Source organism: Tamandua tetradactyla, chromosome 14, assembly GCF_023851605.1.
Source record: "Tamandua tetradactyla isolate mTamTet1 chromosome 14, mTamTet1.pri, whole genome shotgun sequence".
NCBI classification, from domain to species: domain Eukaryota; kingdom Metazoa; phylum Chordata; class Mammalia; order Pilosa; family Myrmecophagidae; genus Tamandua; species Tamandua tetradactyla.
Window position 1 is genome coordinate 5,627,619 of NC_135340.1, and position 22,309 is coordinate 5,649,927.

A 22,309-nucleotide genomic window follows, 5' to 3' on the forward strand; every position below is an offset into this window, starting at 1 on the left:
ATTAATCTGACAAGTGATGAATTAAGAAAATACAGATTCAAAAGCCATGGAAGATGCTCCTTGTGCGATTCCTGGCCCCTTCCCCATCTCTTCCACAACATGGGTTAGGTTCACCTGGCACATGCAGCCCCCATATACCTGTATGCCTATTGGGGTACAGGTACGCCAGGGCCAGTCCACCTGGTGGACGTCTAAGGGACTGAGCCAGGGAACGCATCTCAGATTTCAGCAAAAAGAAAAGAATTTCCATCTGAATTTCAACCAGTCAGATTCTCCTGGGGAATTCTTCAACATGATGAAGGGTATATGTGAAAACTCAGGGCTAAAATTATGTTCAATGGGGCGAGCCATAGTGGCTCAGCAGGCAAAGTTCTCACCTGCCATGCCGAAGACCTGGGTTCGATTCCCAGTGCCTGCCCATGCAAAATAAATGAATAAATAAATAAATAAATAACAAAAATAAAAAAAATAAAATTATGTTCAATGGTGAAAGACAAGCTTCCCTCTAGGGTCAGGAACAAAACAAGGGCATCACTATTGTTTTTCAACATGGTACTGGAAATTTGAGAAAAAGAAATAAAAGACATCCAACTTGGAAAAAAAGAAATAAAACTTTCTCTATTTGAAGAGGACAAGACCCCACATACAGAAAATCCTGAAAAATCCACAACAGCAATATTGGAAGTAATAAATGAATTCAGCAAAGCAGCAGGATACAAGATCAATATGCAAAAAAGTAACAGTGTTTCTATATACAAGCAATGAACAATCTGAAGATATCAAGAAAAAATCAATTTACAATACAGGCTAGAAGAGTCAAATATCCAGGAATAAATCTAACCATGGATATAAAGGTCCTGTACACTCAAATCTATAAGTCATTGGTAAAAGAAATCAAAGAAGAGCTTAAATAAATGGAAGGATATTCCATGTTCACAGATTGGAAGATTCAATATTTTTAACATGTCAGTTCTACCCAAAGTGATTTACAAATCCAATGCAATCCCCAGCCAAAATTCCAACAGCTTTCTGGCAGAAATGGGAAAGCCAATCATCAAATTTATTTGGAAGGATAAAGGGCTCTGAATAGCTAAAGCCAGCTTGAAAAGGAGAAATGAGATTGAGGACTCAGTACTTCCTGATCCTAAAACGCCATGTATTCAAAAACAGCATGGTACTGGCACAAGGACAGACGTATGGATCAGTGGAATCAGAATGAAACTCCAGAAATCAACCCTCACATTTATCACCAACTTATTTTTGACTAAGGTGCCAAATACATTCAATTGGGAAAAAGATGGTGTTGGGAAAACTGAATGTCTGTATTAAAAAGAATGAAGGTGGACCCCTACCTTGAACTCTATACAAAAATCAACTCAACGTGAATTATAGACCCAAATACAAAAACCAGAACTATAAAACTCTTAGAAAAAAATGCAGGGAAACATTTTCAGAATCTTGTGTTAGGTAAGAGTTTCTTATTCTTTACACACAAAACACAAGCAACAAAAGAAAAGAATTCGATCATTGAGACCTCATCACAATTTAAAACTTTTGCACATCAAATTGTTGGAGAGAATGTGAAGAGATAAGGGCACTCATTTATTGTTGGTGGGAATGTAAAATGGCACAGCATCTACACAAGAGAGTTCAGCAATTCCTTTGAAAGTTAAGTACAGAATTACTTTGTGACTTGGCAATCCCACTTCTAGTTATATACACAACAGATTTAAAATCAGGGACTCAAACTGATTTTTGCACACCAGTGTTCACAGTGGCATTATATACAATTGCTAAAAGGTGGAAGCGCCCAAGTGTCCATCAACTGATGGATGGAAAATGAAAATGTGGTAATATATATACAATGGAATATTATTCAGCCATAAAAAGGATGAAATTTCTGACATATGTGGATGATGACAGATGGATGAATCTTGAAGAAATCATGTTGAGTGAAATAAGCCAGACACAAAAGGATAAATATGGCATGACCTCACTGATAGAAAGTAATTAGAATAAGCAAACTCATAGAGTCAAAATCTAGAATATATAGATAACCAGGGGACAGGACAAGGGTAAAGAATGGGGAGTTAATGCATAAACTTAGAGTTTCTATTTGAGTTGATTGTGAAATTTTCCTAATGGATGCTGGTTATGGTATCATATTTTGAATGTGATTAATAGCCCTCAGTTCTATATTTGAATGTGATAAAAGGGAAAAGTTTAGATTTTATATATGTTACTAGAATATAAATTAAACTAGAATATAAATCATAGAATGTAAATTAAACCAGAATATAAAGCAAACATAGGATTGTTTAACACGAATAATGAACCCTACTGAAAATGATGGACTTTATTTAATAGTAAAATTATAAAAAAGTTCTTGAATTAATTGTAATAAATGTATTACAGTAATGCAAGGTTTGAATAATAGGTTGATATGTGGGAATGTGATTTTTCTGTTAGCCTACAATTTCTCTAATAAAAATAATTGTTATGAGAGGAATAGACTTCTTGTTGTGTATAATAATATCTATTGAATATATATGCTAGACTAAAGACAGTTTTCATGTGCATTTATTCTCTTAATATAATTATATTTCATTTAGTATCTATTGAGTTCACATTAAAAGCCAAAAACATAGTGAATTCTGGAGAAATAAATGTGTAGAAAGTGAAGCTGTGGATAGTAATAGATAAGAAATAAGTGAAAAATGTTCATTTAAAAAATGTCTGTTCTAGGCTAGGACCTGTGCTAGGTGTTTAGTATATAAAACTGAGAACCAGACAGACACAATCCCTGCCCTGTAGGAATTTATTGTCAGGGGAGGAACTTGGCAAAAAATGAAACATACAAATAAATGTAAAAATGAGACTGTGTTACAGAGGCATAGGGAAATCTCACTAACCAGGACTCCTGCTGCTCCAGAAAGAGAGGAAAGCTTGCCTGTAGAAGTGAGGAATCTCGGGATCCAGAGAATAAAATGGAGTTGAGTAGGCATAGAAAAAGGAAGAGCCAGGCACATGTAGATGGTCTGTGGCAGGAGAAAGCTAGATGTGTATAAGGCACTAAGAGGATGAAATGAGTCTCGGGAGGTGTATTAGTTTGTTACGCTGCTGGAATGGAGCATGCCAGAAATGGAGTAGCTCTTAAAAAGGGAATTTAATAAGTTACAAGTTCACAGTTCTAAAGCCATAAATATGCCCTAACCATGGCATCCAGAGAAAGATGCCTTTGCCCAAGGAAGGGTAATTTGGGAAGGCACGTGGCTGGCATCTGCTGGTCCTTGTTCCCTGTTCCCTTGCTTCCAGCTTCTGATGCCAGTGGTTTCCTGTCTAGAGTCTGTGGGACTTCACTTGTCTCCTCTGGGCTCTGTCTCAGTACCTGCCTGGGCCAGAGATTTCTTCTCTTTGGTGAGTCCTTACTTAGCACCTGAGCTATGTGTCTCGATCTCCAAATGCCTACTTTCGCTCTACTCATCAGAACTGAGCTTTCTCCAAAATGTTTGCTCCTTTAAAGGGTTCAAGTGAACTGATCAATACCACCTAGGAAGGGTGGAGTCACATCTCCATCTGATCAAGAGGCCACACCCCCAATCAGACATGTCCCATCTCCGTGGAGATAATCTAATAAAAAATGTCTGCCCTACAGGATTGAGTTAGAATTTAAAAATGACTGGCCCCACAAGACTGGGATAGGATTAAAACATGGCTTTTCTGGGGTACAGAATACTTTCAAACTGGCGCAGAAGGCAAGGCAAATGCAGACCATACATTGTTGATAATCACATTAAGAGCTTTTGCATTCTTTTGGAAGAATTAATCTTTTGGAGGAATGATTTAAGCAGAGAGAGGATGCAATTAGATTTTTGTATTAAAAAAAAAAAAAAAACCCTGAGCCACACCAGAGGAAAAAAGCGGCCAGCAGGAAGCTGATGAAGGAGCATGAAGGACTCTGCAGCGTGGAATGGAAAACTTCTATAAAATCCAGGTTGTGGAGCTGATTTATTGACTTGGAAGGGTGTACTGTTCCTGACAACCCTCCTAGGGTAAGGGGCCCTCCAGAATCGAAATCACCTTTGCAGCAGAACAGCCATTCAAACCCCCGGAGATCACATTTAAAACGAAGATACACCACCCGAACATGGTCTGCCTCCCAGTGATTCGTGCTGAAAACTGGAAGCCAGCCCCTAAAACCGACCGTGTAATCTAGTCCCTACTGAGTGGCCCCCAGCCCGAGCACCTGCTTGGGGCTGACCCAGCTGGAGAATGCTCTAAGGACCATAAAAATTCTGGAAGAACACTGAAGGATTTACAAAGAAACATGGAGAAAAGCAACCTGTGGACTAAAATCTGCTGCGACTGATTCCAAAATGTGAAAGCAGAGATCCCGAGAGCACATCCAGACACCTCGCAAAGCAGGACTCCGGGGAAAATTGACATGAGCCGCCGCCTGGCGTCCACTTGGGGCAGTTACTAACTTTCTACAATTTTCTTAATCAGAAGTGGTCTAGGTACCTTTAAAGAAAGGATCAAAAATTTAAGATGTTCTAAAGAAAAAATCCTGGTTATGTTATAGACTATTGTTTTGGTTTGCTTAAGGTGGCAGAATGCAATATACCAGAAATGGGTCAGCTTTTATTAAGGGGATTTAGTAGGTTATAAATTTACAGTTCTAAGGCCATTAAACTGTCCAAATTAAGACATCAACAAGATGATATCTGGACTCTGAAGGAGGTTGATTGTATCTGAGGTTTCTCTGTCACATTGGGAATGCACATGGAGATAATTGGCCTTTCTCTCCTGGGTTGCTTTCAAAAGCTTCTCTCAGCTCCTGTGGGATCATCTGGTTTCTCCTGGGACATTTTTTCTTCTTCAGACATCCTTCACTTGGTTTCATCTCTCTGTTCTCTGTGTCAGCTCTGAGCTCTCTCTATGTTTTCTGTCTTTTATTCTCTCCATGCAGGGCTTGAATAAAAGGATTAAGCCCCACCTTGAATAGGCAGGGTCTATCTCCATGGAAACAACTCAATTGAAATGTCCATCCACAGTTGCATCTCCATAGAAACAATCTGATCAACAGGTCCCACCCTTAACTAGTTCTGACCCCACAAGACTGGATTAAAAGAATGTGGCTTTTTTGGGGTACATAAAAGTTTCAAACCAGCACATTATTCTTGCTTGTATCATTAAAACATCTAAGCACAAAGAGGAATTTAGCTGAATGTATGGCTGCAAGCATTACTTAAACAAACAAAAAAAGAAAAGAAAAAGAATGGTGGAAATTGAACATGTTTGAAGATCAATAAAAGACTTAAGTGAGAGAAAGATACTGAATCTATAAATGAGAAGTTATAATTAAAAGTCTAATATTCCTATTATTAAAGAGGGAAGAGTAGATTTATAAGAATAGACTTAAAGTTCAATTTTGAATATGTTGCATTTTAGGTGTCTGTTGGACATCAAAATGGACATGTAGAGTTAAAAAATCAGTATATACATTTGAAGTTTAAGGAAGAATTCTGAGATAAGGATACAGAACTGGTGATCAGGGAAATGGGACTAGTAATAGAAATTCATCCGTACAAATAGAGTCACCTAAAGAAATTAAAGTGATCTTACTGTGAGACGAAAATAAAATCCCAGGAAATATTAACATTTAACTCTTGAGAACATAAAGAAAAGTAAATAAATCCGAGCAAAAACAATTACAGAAGTAGTAGTATATCACCTCAATCTAAAAATTATCTTAGTTAACTGGTTCTATTATAACATTTTTCTTTTATTCTGTTCTTTCCACATAAACATATTTCCAGCAATTTATGCACTTAATAATCTTGAGAAATTTGTAATACATTGAGAACATCTTTTAAATATTATGTTATGCATACACACATATAAATATATATTTGCATGTGGTGTATTAACATTTTTTGTAGAGAAAAAAATGCAATGTCTTTCAAGAAGGAAAATTTAAGGATAGAAGGTGGTTGTTTATCCTAGTAAGTAAGATATTAGAGATATGACTGGTTTAAAAATGCACACCAATGTCCATAGCAGCATTATTCATAAATGCCAAAATATTGGAAGCAACCCAATGGTCCATCAACTGTTGAATGAATAAACGATGGTATATGTGTGCAATGGATTATAATTCAGCCTTAGAAAGGAGTGAAGTCCCGATACATGCGACAATATGGATGAACCTTGCAAACATCATGTTGAGTGAATAATCCAGACACAAAGGGGCAAATATTGTATGCTTTCACTGATGTAAAGCAATTAGAATAAACAACCTCATAAAGTCAGAATCCATTTTATAGGTTACCGGGTGTTTTGATTTGCTAAAGCTGCTAGAATGCAATATACCAGAAATGCAACTGCTTTTTTAAAGCAGGATTAAGTTGCAAGTTCATAGTTCTAAGGCCATGAAAAATTTCCAAATTAAGGCACCAACAAGAGGCTACCTTCACTCCAGAAAGACTGTGCCTTCCAGCATAGCTCTGTCAACTGGGAAGGCACCTGGCTTGTACCTGCTAGTTCCTTACTCCTAGGAACCCTTGCTTTCAACCTCTGTTCCTGTGGGGGTTCCTCATTTGGCTTCCCCAGGGCTGCATTTCATCTCTTGGCTTCCCTTGACTTTCTCCACATTCTGGCTTTCTTTGCATCTCATGGGAAGGTACATGGCAACTTGTACTGAACCCTACATCTCCAAACATCTGGGTTTCGTGTTGGCTTCATCAGTGAGCTCTCTTCAGAAGGTTTCCCCTTTTAAAGGACTTCAGTACACTAATCAAGACACACCTTAAATGGGTGGAGTCACAGCTCCATCTACTCAAAAGGCCACACCTACAATTGAGAGGATTATATACCCATGAAAACAATTTAAACAAAGAGTTCCATCCTAACCCATACTGAATGAGAATTAAGAGAACATGGCTTTTCTGGGGTACATAATATTTTCAAACCAACTCAACACGGGATAGGGTAGGTGTAGGGAAAGGAGTATTAATGCTTAAATGTTTAGGGTTTCTATTTGGAATGATGGAAATGTTTAGGTAATGGATAGTGGTAGTGGTAACACAACATTGTGAACACAGTTACTAACACTTTGAAATATATATCTGAATAAGATTAAAAGGGGACGTCTTAGATTGCATATATGGTAACAGAAAAAATGTTTTAGACCCAAGGGACTATACTACAAAACAGTGACCCCTCAGTTAAAACACGGACTTACCCTTTATGCAGTTTCAATCAAATGACTTTACATGGGCTTGCCTAGCTTATCAGGAGTTCATAGTGAACTTCTAGCTATTTGCTTGACTTGGTCCATCAGCAGTTTTACAGTTTCACCTGGCATACTTTGGCCTTGAACTCCTGGGCATAAACTGACAATAACAATAAGAGTATAGAAAAACAAATACTTCTTTCAGTTTTAAATCTCTCATGCATCATTGTCCCTATACAAAAAATATTTGTGCCTAAAAATTTAATTATCTGTCATTTGATTTAGTTCATTAACTTTGTTCGAACAACAGTGTTTCATTTATTGGCTCTTCTTCAGAATCCTTTTCTTTCATAACATTTCATGTTGAAGTTTGCACTGATTGCAGCGTTTGTTGAATAAACTCCATTATTACGTACGCTGTTCTGATCTTTGCATAGTAATTTGCATAACTACCACCAGAAATAGATGGAACCCCCAGGAAGCTAGTTTGCAAAGAAAATGCTATGAATTTTCATTGTGATCTGTTTGTTTTTGTCAGAAATATTATATCTTCAGACTTATTATAGTATTTTTAAATGCAGTTTTTTGATGGACTTAGGACATTTTTCTTAAAAAGTATAGGACAATCTGCCATATTCTGATAATAATTTGGTATAATTCAATAAAATTATACAACTCATTCATTCATTCTACTTACCACTGGCTTTACCTAATGACCTTTTCTATATTTTCAGGGTGAAACAAAGATCTTAAAACTGAAAAATCTTCGACCTCAGGACTATGCTAATTATAGCTGCATTGCTTCAGTGAGAAATGTCTGTAATATTCCTGATAAGATGGTGTCATTTAGACTTTCCAATAAAACAGGTATGGAACTGTGAGTTTATATTATATATCTTATGCACAGCTAATGTTTCAAAAGTCTTTTTATATTTCTTATAGACCAAATGACTTCCACAGAATTTGTAAGAACAAGGCACAATTACCCTAGAAAATTCTGCAATATCTGAAAAGCTTTTGGTAAATCCAGATAGTAACATTTATTTGCAATATGCCACACATAATGTGTTTGTGTGTATAGCATGCAAAATTATTGTGCCTTAAAATATTGTAGTCATAAATGTCATAAGCACGCCTATATTCTGTTCAAAGGGATTTCTGAGAAATATTAAAGATTCTTCATATAAAAACTCAGGATTTGAATTGCTAAAAGTGTTCCATGATTCCAAAGCCAAGCAAAACATAGTCAAATTTATTTTACTATGTATAAGGAAAGAAAATAATTGATAATGCCAAGAGGTGTTTTTAGGAGAGTATTTTTGCAGAAAATTTCAAAACACCTGCAAGATTGAAACTTAAATTGTTAGACTGTTTTTGGTAATATAGACCTAATGATAATTAAAAACAGATTAAGAAGAAAATTTTGGTGAAAGAACAAAGAATGGATTAGTGGAAAAGAGAGACCACATTTAAGAACAAATGATCTTTGGTATGATTGTGTATTTGTATGTGTGTGTATATATATAATGATTACATTAACATTTTAATTTGAATTAAACGAATTTGAATCCGTTTTGAGAAACTTCTATCTTACATAGCAGTAACTATATTAAACTAGTTTTTCTTTTTTTCTTTTAAGTCCTTTATACTTCAGCAAAAAGCTCTCAAAGTGGGGACTTCGACTCTCCAGGGTTGTCCTGGTTCTTAGACTCACTGGCCCCTGGATATCGTTGAGCAAGTCACTTCACACTCCTGAGCCCAAGTTTCCTTAAAAACCCAAAATATTGCAGGAAATATTAAGTGAATTGATGTATATAAAGCACGGAGAAATTTATTCTAATACAGAGCTGTTCAGCAACTCCAGCCTGCTCATTTGGTGAAAGAGTAAACCTACATCTTTATTGGAAGATGAAAAATATATATATGTGCTCATACATAAGATTCGTTAACATATGTTCCCTTGAGCTATTCAAGTTTTAAAATACTCATTCTTCTACTGATTTATTAGTTTATCCCTTAATTTCTTCATCAGAGTTGTTTTGAGCCTCTATCATGTGTTACAATGACAGGCATAGGGATATTACCTAAGATTTAAATTACTTTAAATTAGAGAAATAGTCCATTAAGTTCCAGATAAAAGTCCTTAGGAAAGAAAAGCAAATTTTATAATTAAAATGAGAAAGACTTGATAGGAATTACGTTGCAGGAAAAAAAAATGAAAATATAAAATCTTAGTGGATTTAGGACTTCTAAAAGTTAATAATCTCATCTCATTAAGATGGAAATAGAATATTGAGAAATAAAAAAAATTAATATAGAAAAACTAGTATAATTGTGCTGTTTTCTTGGAATGAACACATTGTGAAATATTGTGGCTAATACTGATTTCCTTATTTCTTTAATATTCTTAAAATATGGTTATCCAGAAAGAAAAATTTTAAATACCATGGAAACAGGTCCTTGGGGGATAGATAAAGGTATTTCAGGAGAATTTCTGAGGACGAAAGAACAAAACAGTATATATATGTGTGTGTGTATATATATATAATATTATTCATTACAACCTTGCACTTGAACAGTGCTTTGTTAATCTTTAAGGTTTGCCATGTTTCTTATCTCAGTTCATCTTTATTGCTACTAGGAAGTAAGCAGGTAGATGTTTCTCTATCATGCCTTTTCCTGCCATCTGACATGTAACAAACTGCCCGGTAGAGACAAAATTATCTTCATTGGGTTGTTTAGAGTCTGAACTAAATCATCATACACAAAAAAATCCTTTAAAGATTAAGAGATACCATAAAATTACATTTAATATTTTTATGCTGCAGAAATATATGGTTTTATTGCCCAAGGTCCCACAGCTAATAAGTGGTGGGGACAAGATTGACCCTGTTTGAAGAGTTATTATATCTGGAGACTGACCAGCTACTCTAGCTTTCTTGGAGATGGAGAAAATGAACTTAAATCTCGGCCAGAATCTTTTCTTAGGAATAAATAATGGTTTCTTACCATAGAGCTGAAAAAGGGAAGGTTACCACCAGAAGTGAAAGACTGCTCACTTCCTGAAGTCTTTTAAGCAGCTGGGTAAATTTACTTCTGAGGTTACTTTTAACGATTGCCAGCTCAGAAAACAGAGATTTGACTCTATTGTGCAGGGTACAGAATATCTATAATCAGAGATGTTTGTTTAATCCTTCAACTTTTTATCCCATTTTTTGTTTTGCAGAATTGTATATCTAGACTGGGCAAACAAATAAGCTTTTATTCTCCTTTATAGATCACTTCACACAAATTTCATACTGATGTTCACTCTGAAAATAAACCTTAGAGTTATGATAAGAAGTGGGTTTAAAAATATAAGCTGGTACTTTGGTTGACTCTTCACTAACTGTAATGTCATATGCCTGGTGCTTTACATGTGCAAACCAGGTTTGCTTTCATACTTTCTGCAACTGGTTGTCCTCAGAGTTGAAAGAGCATGTGCATTTCAAAAAGGTGGAATCATTGAGGTAGCTCTTAGAGTACACCCTAAATAAAGTAAGCTTCGAGCGTCTCCATGCAAACAGGATGATAAACTTACGAGAAAGCGAACACAGGCTAGTTTGTTGCTCTCCTAACATTGCAGGACAAGCAAGAGTGAACATCGCCATAATTGAAGAGCCTGTCAGATGCTCTGTATTCTCACTCTTGTGCAATTCCAAGTGTCATAGATAAAGTTCCCATATTTTTAACTCTTGGGTTGCAAAATGACAAGGAAAATGTGTACCTTATCAGGGAGAAGACTATTCTATTATAAATATGGTAATATGCTTGATTATCTTCCTCTGTGTGCCAAGGTGTTTTATGCGTGCTCACTGATCTGGAAAATGATGCACTTTTGAAATGGAGGGTAAATAATTGACTAACAAATGTACTTTTGGGAATGGACATAACTTCATTTCAATGTCTCCATTGATCTGGTTTGCACAGTGTCCAAATGCCACAGCATGATAATATGAAAGCATGGTCTTCCATGGGCAAGGGTTCCACAAAGGGTTTGCAACAGGACAGAATCATCCTGGAGTAGAGCGTCCTGGGCCCATCCCATGCCTGCTGAATTAGACTTTCTGGAGGATGGCCTTGCAATATGCACATTTTTAACAGAATTAAATAATCGCTTGAATAATAATAAAATACAGTCTTTATTATAGACTTTTTTATGAGCCCATTCCACTTTCTGAATAAGAACTTTTGTTAAATAGAAGTCAATTTTCTTGAACTGCTTAGAAAAGCAATGCCCAGGTATCATTTTTAAAAGGCAGAGACATATATAGGTTGACCAATTGTGCGTTTCTGAACTTTCCTACTATGAATCGGCATTGTAGTAGAGCTCATAATTATATATCTGACACATAAAATGCCCAGTAATTTGCTGGCCCTTGCTGGGAGCATCGCATGCTGTGAATATGTCTCCTCACACAGAAGTGTCACTGCTTATTCTACCTAATCTCACTATCTTAAAACTTATTACAATTTATAGAATTTTACCAAAGATAAAGTGTCATGTTTATTTCTCTTCATGCCTATTAACCAGTTGGCACAGTGCTGTAATGGGATCCAGAAGGATTTTTGTTTTGTTCTATCTTTTTCGTTTTTTGTTAGTTGTTTTCCCACTCCCATTTGGAAGGAAATGATTGGTAAATTTTAATGTAGCGGTATTTTTCATAGTTTATTAACATAAACCTGTTAAGAGTTATAAATTTAGAAGGTTAATAAATACAAGTATATTTTAAATGATCATAATTATGGTAACTTCAAAAATAAATTATTTTAAATTTCTTAGATTATGTACCCAATTCCTATGTGCACATAATTCCTATGTGCACATAGGAATTATGATAAAACAAATTTAATTTATTTTAATGTATTTCAAGCACTTACGTGTTTCTATCCACAGTTTTGGAGGCAAATAGGAATTAAGTAGATTACCAATTTTAGGAAGAAGTACATATTTTATACATGCTTGAGAAGTTATAAATTCTATAAAGAAAGGGAGCAGGTGGGGTTAATTTTGCTTAATTATATAGGTCCCTTGATTTAGTCTTCTCAACCTTAGCATTTATAAAAATTATCTAAATTATGATGACTTCTTTAAATGTGTGTCACACTTAGGAACAAGTCATTGCAAAAATATTATCGGCTGTAGTCATAGGGGAAGCTCAGACCCCTTGTTGTCCTTCCTCCCTCTCTCCCTTCTTCTTTTCTTTTTTCTTGTTCTTCCTCCTTTCCTTTGTCTTATCTTCATCTGTCTGAATAATTTTTACCTTGGAAGAAGAGAGAGGTGGGGAAACATTGGTGCTACCTATAATAAATGGCTATGATTTGTTTTTATTATTTCATACAACTCTTGGGGAAATTGTTATATTAATGCCCAAAAGTTGCTGTGAACTTCAGTGAAAACTTCTATTCTGTGGTCTATTCAAGGTAGTTCTCTACTATCTATGTTTAGAGGATTTTAAGTACCTTATCTTCCCAAGTGTTATGAGAAATAAAATCTTTCAGTTATAGGAACTTTGATAGCTGTGGTTGAAGTAAAAATAAATAAACACTTCCTTTGTGAAATGGTCTGAACTGTCATGGATAAGTAGTTTAAGTGCAAAAGAAAGTGGCAGTAGGAATTTTGCTATAATCTGCATCTGGATACTACCTCAGTCAACTTCTTTTTAGCGATACGCATCTTTGAACTTCTGGCCCTTATTTAGTAAGAAAAAAAGACCGCCACTGCTTCCAGGCAATCGCTAGCACCATTTATTAGAATCTAGATATATTATTTCACCAAAAACCAGAGCTTTTAAAAAAGTCTGGAAGAGAGAAACATAGTGTAATACCATGTTATAAATGACTAGAAGTGGTCTTTTCATTTAGAATTTCCTTACCTTTAAAAATGTTCAGATAGTTCATAATATGTGTTAAGTCAAAGCAAGAAAATGGAGTTGGCCATTTAAAGAAAAGAACCTATTTTTCACTAAGATATTGACTTAAAGGAGAACTCTATTGAGAGAATTTATGGTCTTCTATTTGTGGCAATAGAAAGGAAACAGCTGCAAGGGAAGAAGGTAAGTTGTAACTTTAATGAAGGGTAAACATCTCTTTTGTAATAGTATATTCTGAATTTCTAAAAGCATAATCAAAATATTAAAAAAGACACAAATGATATGCCATTGAGCCTGTATATTTTTTTCTGATTTTCTCTTTAAGGTAGATAAGTCAGTGAAACAGGAAAAAAAAAAAAAAAGACCTTTCATACACTGAAATATTGGAAATATGAATGTTTCAATAGGCTTCTTCTCATAGATATTTCAGGTTTTCTGAGCAACATGTATTACTCATACGCTAGTAGAAAGTAACAGATACTATCAGAATACTGCTGTATGCCATCATTAGAGAGGGAGAGGTTTTCTTAAATCTTTAGTATGATTTTTGAAATTCAAAAGTCCAAGGTTCAAATTCTGATTCTGCTATATTGGGGAACCTTAGCTTCTCAAGCATTAGTTTTCTTTTCTATAAAATAGGTATAATAAAATAATAAGACACACATATTTATTCCCTTTAGTAGGGAGTAAATACTATTAAGTGTAAAATTTTTAGATAAGTGTCTGGCATGTAGTAAACAGCCAACAAATAGTAGTTAGTATTTTGTTGTTACTGTAGATAATAGAACAGATAATATTGACACCTTCAGTAGTAATGGTGAGATGACAAGAATCATAGACATTTTTGTAGGATATTTTATATAGCTTCCCCATGCATGGATGACTATTATTTAAACATGCATAATCGTTATATGGATCATTTTTACTAGTGTATAAATTCTATATTAATATTCCCCAGAAAAATTTATAGAAATGAATGCATGTTTTGAGTTTATTTGGACCTAAACTATCATTTCCAGACATGTCTATCAGAAACAGAAAATATTCTTTTATGAAATTCATAACAGCATGCCAGGAAAATTGAGGCAACTTGTTATTTTCTCGACAGTGCACACATTTTTCACTTTAGTACTCGACCATTCGTAAGATAGCAGAACTTATATATAAGTCTGATTTCACTAATTTTGCTTCAGAAACATGAAAATATAAATGTTGATTAGGCCTTGAACCTGGGGACAGATGCAGTGGTCATTATGGGGTTCAGCTTTGGTCTTCCTGAAACTGTTTCCAGAGAAATGAGGTGACCCAGATTTTCCAAAATTCTATCACCATAGTAACAAGAAGTTTGCATGTTTCTGGGCTCCCTCTCTACCTGTGCATACTGCCCTACCGATGATTAGTTCAGATTTCTTATAGCCAAAGTTCTTCTTAGACTATGAGTTCTTATATAAAATATCCGTATCAAATAGTAACTCTCTCAGAAGACATCATAACTCAGACACGATAGATAGCTACAAACAGAAGAGGACAAATGTAGTTATCAAATGGAAGGCAAAATTATCATATTTATTGTGAATTCTTGAAATGCTACATAACACAAATACTTCAGAGCATATCAAATAGTATGTTTTAGTATACCTCTACAATAGTGTCTTGGTTAGATTTTCCAACTAATATTCCACTAAACTATAATTATTATTAAACAATTTTAAGCAGTAATTCATAAGAAATCTTACAAAACGTCAAATGATGTGTTTAATAAATGTCTTTCAGTGAGTCAAAGTAGAATGAGAATGTGCTAAAATAAAGCAATAGGAATTGTTAGTGAATCTAAGAACAATTAATTTTAACTGTGTAAAAACTGCTTCTAGAGTATGAACTTGTAGATTGTGGTTTATTTCTTTTTGAGGATTTATTTATTGTTCTAGTGAAATTGTTGAGAGTTGTGATGTTATAGGTAATAATTCAGATACTGGAAATGCATTCTAAGCTTTCTTTGTGGTTTTTGAATTTGCCACATAGCTTATAGTTTGGAATATCTCCATGATCATGTACTAACAAATTTAATTTTAGAGATTGTTAGCTCTAATGGCACAGGCACAATAATTGCTGTAAGTGCCAATAGTTACTGTAAGTCCATATAACTAGTCACATAATTTATTCACTGTATTAATTAGGGTTCTCTAGAGTAACAGAATCAGTTAAGAAACAGAATCTTAAAAATGGGTTTTTATGAATGGTTTTCTACCCTGACTGGACTCAAAGGCACTAAGGACTCTGATTCCCATAATCAGAATGACACTCCCAATCCATGGAATGAGTTGGCAAAAGAGATAGTCAAAATATTACCATTTGATTCTTTTAATGCTGTGCTTGTACGAAGCCAGACTCTGGGAGGTAATGCTTTGACTACTTTCCACAGTTTTGTGGAAATAGTGAGTATAGAAATGTTGACTGATTGTTGTTAGATACACGGTATACATCAATGAATGAAAGGGATAGGCTTAAGGCTTCAAACAAGAAGCTTAAGTGCTATCTGACAGATGTAGACGTTTCTTTGAGTATATTGAAGGAAAATCTTATTTCCTGTAGACAGAAACTTGAGATCTCTGAATTTCAGACTCAGAATCTTATTGTCAGAATAGCAACTTTACAACATAAACTGAAATCTCAGTCTTGCACAGTGTCTGCCATTAAAGTGAGGGCATTGATTGGAAAGGAGTTGGACCTTGAAAAATGGGATGGAAACATATGGATAATGATGTTGGTGGAGAGGCTGAAACCCTAGGTCATGCTGAGTCTTCTCTAGATAACCCTGTAATAGTTTTCCCTGAGGACATAGCCACCCCACCTCCAGCCTGCCTTGAGGAGTTGGCCACCCAAGCTCTACCTGAAGGGATTAGCCCTAGAGTGATTAATCCTGTTTCACCAGATGAAACTGCAAATGAATGCCCTGAAGAAATGGGTTGGAAGATATTTCTAATTCTTTTCATGACCCACCCCCACCACCCCTCATTTCTTTCCAGTCCTATAACTAGGCTAAAGTCCCAACAGGCCCCTAAAGGTGAGGTACAAAGTATCACACATGAGGAGGTACATTATATTCTAAAAGAGCTGTGGGAGTTTTCCAACTTATATAGACAGAAATCAGGGTAATATGTGTGGTAATGCATTTTAAGGACGTGGGATAATGGTGGGAGGAATATAAGTCTGGATCAGGCTGAATTTATTGATATGGGTCCACTAAGCACAGATTCTGCATTCAATGTTATAAGTTTGTTTGGATGGTTGGTTGAAACTTGGATCAAAAGGTGGCCAACATTACCTGAGGTTAAAATGCCAGAACTGCCCTGGTATAAGGTATATGAGGGGATCCAGAGACTTAGAGAGATTGGAATGTTAGAGTGGATCTATCATGCAGAGCCTGCTCTTACAGCCCAGGAATGTCCGGAGGATGCACCTTTTACCAGAACAGTGAGAAATAAATTTGTGAGACTAGTGCCATAATCCTTAAAGAGCTCTGTAGTTGCACTTCTCTGTAGGTCAAATATTACTGTAGGAACTGTTGTCTCTGAGCTGGAATCTTTAAACACATTGGGGATGACAGGATCCCAAGTTGGCAGAAGCCAGGTGGCAGCACTTAATTGCCAAAGACAGAGTAGACGTGGCTATTATAATAGACAGCAAACTCAAAGCAGGCATCAAAATTATATGACTCACAGAGATTTGTAGCATTGGCTAGTAAATCAAGGCATACCTAGAAATACAATAGAAGGGCAGTCTACTAAATTCTTGTCTGAGCTGTATAAACAAAAGAGTTCTAGGTCAATTGAATAGAAGTCTAACCTGAATTACAAAAACACAGAGTCATGGCCCCTTAATCAATTTCCAGACTTGAGACAGTTTACAGACCCAGAGCCCCTTGAATGAAGAGGAGGCCAGGTTCCTTTGGGGGAGAGCCCTATTATAGTGCCACAAATTTATACTGTTAATCTTCCTCCAAGCCTTCCCCAAGGAGACCAACGCCTTTTACCAGGGTAACTGTGCATTGGGGAAAAGGAAATGATCAGATATTTGGGGGATTATTAGACACTGGTCAGAAGTGACATTAATTCCAGGGAAGCTAAAATGTCGCTCTGGTCCACTGGTCAGAGTGGGGGCTTATGGAGGCCAGGTGATCAATGGCGTTTTAGCCCAGGTCCATCTCACAGTGGGTCCAGTGGGACCCCGGACCCATTCTGTAGTTATTTCCCCAGTTCCAGAATGTATAATTGGTATAGACATATTGAGCAACTGGCAGAATCCCCACATTGGCTCTCTAACTCATGCAGTGGGGGCTATTATTGTGGGAAAGGCCAAGTGGAAGCCACTAGAACTGCCCCTACCTAGCAAAATAGTAAATCAGAAGCAATACCAGATTCCTGGAGGGATTGCAGAGATAACTGCCACTCTTAACAGCTTAAAGGATGCAGGGGTGGTGATTCCTACCACATCCCCATTCAACTCCCCTATTTGGCCTGTGCAGAAAACAAGATGGGTCTTAGAGGATGACCGTGGATTATTGTAAACTCAACCAGGTGGTAATTCCAATTGCAGCTGCTTTTCCAGATGTGGTATCATTGCTTGAGCAAATCAATGCATCCCCTGGTGCCTGGTATGCAACTACTGATCTGGCAAATACTTTTTTCTCAATAGCTGTTAGTAAGAACCACCAGAAACAGTTTGTTTGCAGCTAGCAAGGTCAGCAATATAAGTCCTACCTCAGGGGTATATCAAATCTCCAGCCCTATGTCATAATCTTGTACTCAGGATTATGGACAAGAAATTTGATCATTTCTTCCACCCGCAAGACATCACACTGGTCCATTATATTGATGATATCATGTTGATTGGACCTAGTGAGCAAGAAGTAGCAACTACTCTAGATTTGCTGGTAAGGCATTTGCGTGTCAGAGGATGGGAGATAAATCCAACAAAAATACAGGGGCCTTCCACCTCAGTGAAATTTCTAGGTGTCCAGTGGTGTGGAGCATGTTGAGATATCCCTTCTAAGGTGAAGGATAAGTTCCTGCATCTATCCCCTCCTATGATAAAAAAAGAGGCCCAATGCCTAGTTGGTCTCTTTAGATTTTGGCGACAACATATTCCTTATTTGGGGGTGCTACTCTGGCCTGTTTGTTGAGTGACCAGAAAAACTGCTAATTTTGAGTGGGGACCTGAACAAGAGGAGGCTCTGTGACAGGTCCAGGCTGCTGGACGAGCTGCTCTGCCACTTGGGCCATATGGTCCAGCAGATCCAATGGTGCTGGAAGTGCCAGTGGCAAATAGAAATGCTGTCTGGAGCCTTTGGCAGGCCCCTATTGCAGAATCACAATGCAGACCCTTAGGATTTTGGAGCAAAGCCTTACCATCTGCTGCAGATAACTACTCTCCTTTTGAGAAACAGCTTTTGGCCTGCTATTGGGCCTTAGTAGAGGCTGAATGCTTTAACCATGGGCCACCAAGTTACCATGAGACCTGAGTTGCCTATCATGAGTTGAGTGTTGTCTGACCCACCAAGCCATAAAGTTGGGCATTTGCAGCAGCACTCTATTGTATAATGGAAATGGTATATACGAGATAGGGCCACAGCAGGTCCTGAAGGCACAACCAAGTTACATGAGAAAGTGGCCCAAATGCCCAGAGTCTCCACTCCTGCCACATTACCTTCTCTTTCCCAGTCCAGAGCTATGGCCTCTTCGGGGGTTCCTTACAGTGAATTGACTGAGGAAGAAAAAAATCAGGCCCGGTTTACAGATGGTTCAGCACGATATGCAGGTACCACCCGAAAGTGGACAGCTGCAGCATTACAACCCCTTTCTGGGGTGTCCTTGAAGGACAGTGGTGAGGGGAAATCCTCCCAGTGGGCAGAACTTCGAGCAGTGCACCTGGCTGTTCATTTTGCTTGGAAGGAAAACTGGCCAGAGGTGCATTTGTATACTGACTCATGGGCTGTTACTAATGGTTTGGCTGGATGGTCAGGAACTTGGAAAGACCATAATGGGAAAATTGGTGACAAAGAGGTCTGGGGAAGAAGTATGTGGATAGACATTTCTGAGTGGGCTAAAAACATGAAGATATTTGTGTCCCATGTGTATGCACACCAGAAGGTGACTTTAGCAGTGGAAGGTTTTAATAATCAAGTGGATAAGATGACCCATTCTGTGGATACCAGTCAGCCTCTTTCCCCAGCAATTCCTGTCAGTGCCCAATGGGCTCATGAACAAAGTGTTCATGGTGGTAGGGATGGAGGTTATGCATGGGCTCAGCAACATGGACTTCCACTCACCAAGGCTGATTTGGCTGAGTACCCAATCTGCCATAGCAGAGACCCACACTCAGCCCCTGATACGGCACCATTCCCTGAGGTGACCAGTCAGCTACATGGTGGCAGGTTGATTACATTGGATCACTCCCTTCATGGAAGGGACAGCGATTTGTTCTGAGTGGAATAGACACATACTCTGGATATGGATTTGCTTTCCTTGCACGCAATGCTTCTGCCAAGACTACCATTCGTGGGCTTACAGAATGCCTTCTCCGTCATCATGATATTCCACACAGTATTGCTTCTGATCAAGGAACACACTTCACAGCAATTGAAGTGCGGGAATGGGCACATGCTCATGGAATTCTCTGGTCTTACCATGTTCACCATCATCCAGAAGCAGCCGGATTGATAGAACAGTGGAATGGCCTTTTGAAAACTCAATTACAGTACCAATTAGGTGACAATACCTTGAAAGGCTTGGGTAATGCTCTCCAGGAAGCTGTATGTGCTCTGAATCAGCAACTGCTGTATGGTGCTGTTTCTCCCATAACCAAGATCCATGGGTCCAGGAACTAAGGGGTGGAAATAGGAGTGGCACCATTCACTATTCCCCTAGTGATCCACTATGAAAATTGTTACTTCCTGCCCCTGTGACCCTGAGCTCTGCTGGTCTACAGGTGTTAGTTCCAAAAGGGGGGAGTGCTTCCACCAGGAGAAACAACAATGATTCCATTGAACTGGAATCTAAGACTGCCACCTGGTCACTTTGTGCTACTCATGCCCCTGGATTACAAGAAGGGGATTACATTATTGGCTAAGGTTATTGACCCTGCCTATCAGGGGGAAGTAGGACTGCAACTACATAATGGAGGTAAAGAAGAGTTTTCTTGGAATATAGGAAATCCCCTAAGGTGTCTTTTAGTACTATCATGCCCTGTGATTGAAATTGATGGAAAACTGCAACAACCCAATTCAGACAAGACAACCAATGGCTCTGAAACTTCAAGAATGAAAGTTTGGGTCACCCCACTCTTGGTACCAAGTTGTGTTAGTTAGGGTTCTCTAGAGAAACAGAATCAACAGGAAACAGTCGCAAATATAAAATATATAAAAGTGTCTCATGTAACTCTGAGAATGCAGAGTGTGAAATCCACAGGGCAGCCTGTGAAGCCAACGATTCTGACAGAGTCTGGATGAACTCCAGAGGAAAGGCTTGTTGGCCAAAGCAGAAAGAGAGCCTTTCTCTTCTGAATCCTCCTTAAAAGGTTTCCAGTGATTAGATTAAGCATCACTCATTTCGGAAGACATTCCTCTTGGTTTATTACAAATGGAATCATGTGGATGCCACTGACGTGATCATGATTTAATCCTATGAAATGTCTTCATCGCAACACACAGGCCAGCACTTGCCCAACCAGACAAATAGGTACCACCACTTGGCCAAGTTGACACATGAACCTGACCATGACATTCACCTAAAATTTTAGAATAGTATATGTTATTTCAACATATTCAAAAGCTGCCAGAATGTCATATACCAAAAAAGGGCAGGCTTTTGCAATGGGGATTTATTAGGTTGCAAATTTATAGTTCTAAGGCCATGGAAATGCTCACGTTAATGCATTGGGAGGAAAATACCTTCTTTGAGAAGGCCGCTTGCATTCGTCATATGGGAAAGAACATGGCAACATCTGCTGGTCCTTCTCTCCTGGTTCTGGTTTCAAAATGGGTCTCTCAACTGCTGCGGGTTCTTCTTATTTCTCCCGGGGCATTTTCTTTCTAAACTCTCTCTCTCCATGAGCTCTCTTGGATGACTACAGTACAGACAAAGGATTAAGACCTACGTTGAATGGGCTGGATCACCTCCAAGAAATAATCTAATCAAAAGGTTCGACCCAACAATAGGTCTCCCCACACAGGGATAGATTAAGGTAACATGGCCTTTTATAGGGTAAAAATAGCTTCAATCCAGCACTTATGTCAAGGGGTCATCTTGAGAGCTACCCAGCATCCCAGTTTGCTGTGAATTTAGTGAAAGTCCCACATCCTGGGAAACACCCCAGCCCTAGGCAATACACAATGGATGGTCACCCAGTGATCTAATCCCCCATCCAGCCTCCCTCCAAACAGAATATTACTCTATGTTAATTGTTAATGCAGGTGTATGCCCAGTCTTAAGCCGTTTTACATAAAGTGGCATAAATAAAACAGACCTGAATTTGGATTCTGGCTATCTCCAGATAGTGATTTATATATCTGGCTATCTCCAGATAGGGATAGTATAGTGATGTGACCACTTCTTTCTGTTATTTGAACTGGTATTTCTGCTAAGTGATGCTGATAATATTCTTTGAGGTGGGTTACAGATTGATGGGATGAGAGTACTCATTGAAGGATTTTGTTTTTGTTTTTTTTTTTACCAAAATAACAATAACTGCTTCAACAAAACTTAGAGGAAATGAGGTAACTATTAAGAAGTACATAAAACTTATCAACATACAAGTACCTTTGGGCCTCAAGATCAAGGCAGACAAGGTACATCTTAGAGAATCTGAAAAGATTAATATTTGGTTGTCGTTGCCTTTTTATACATGAGTCTTTACATTATGATTCATGAGTAAATTGAGCAATCTCTAGACCTGATGGCATCTATATGAAGGATCTTAAACAAATATTGTGTTCTCAATATTTCTTGCACAAAACGTCAGTGTCAGGAATGCTTCATCCTCGCTCAGGAGAAGATGCATCCCTGGCCACCAGTGTTATTGTGAAGCTGTAAGGCATTTGAGAATATAGATTTTCCCTTAGAACCTCACTGATTTGGTTTGCTAAAGCTGCCAGAATACAAATATA

At 37.5% G+C, this 22,309-nt stretch overlaps 1 protein-coding gene across 1 annotated transcript in view; it reads left to right on the forward strand.

Moving 5' to 3' along the window:
• Positions 1–22,309, forward strand: part of MDGA2 (MAM domain containing glycosylphosphatidylinositol anchor 2) — a 932,919-nt gene that overhangs the window by 592,999 nt on the left and 317,611 nt on the right. The window contains exon 5 of the mRNA XM_077126843.1: positions 7,969–8,101. Coding sequence (XP_076982958.1) covers positions 7,969–8,101 — 133 coding nt within the window. The remainder of the gene's footprint in view (positions 1–7,968; positions 8,102–22,309) is intronic.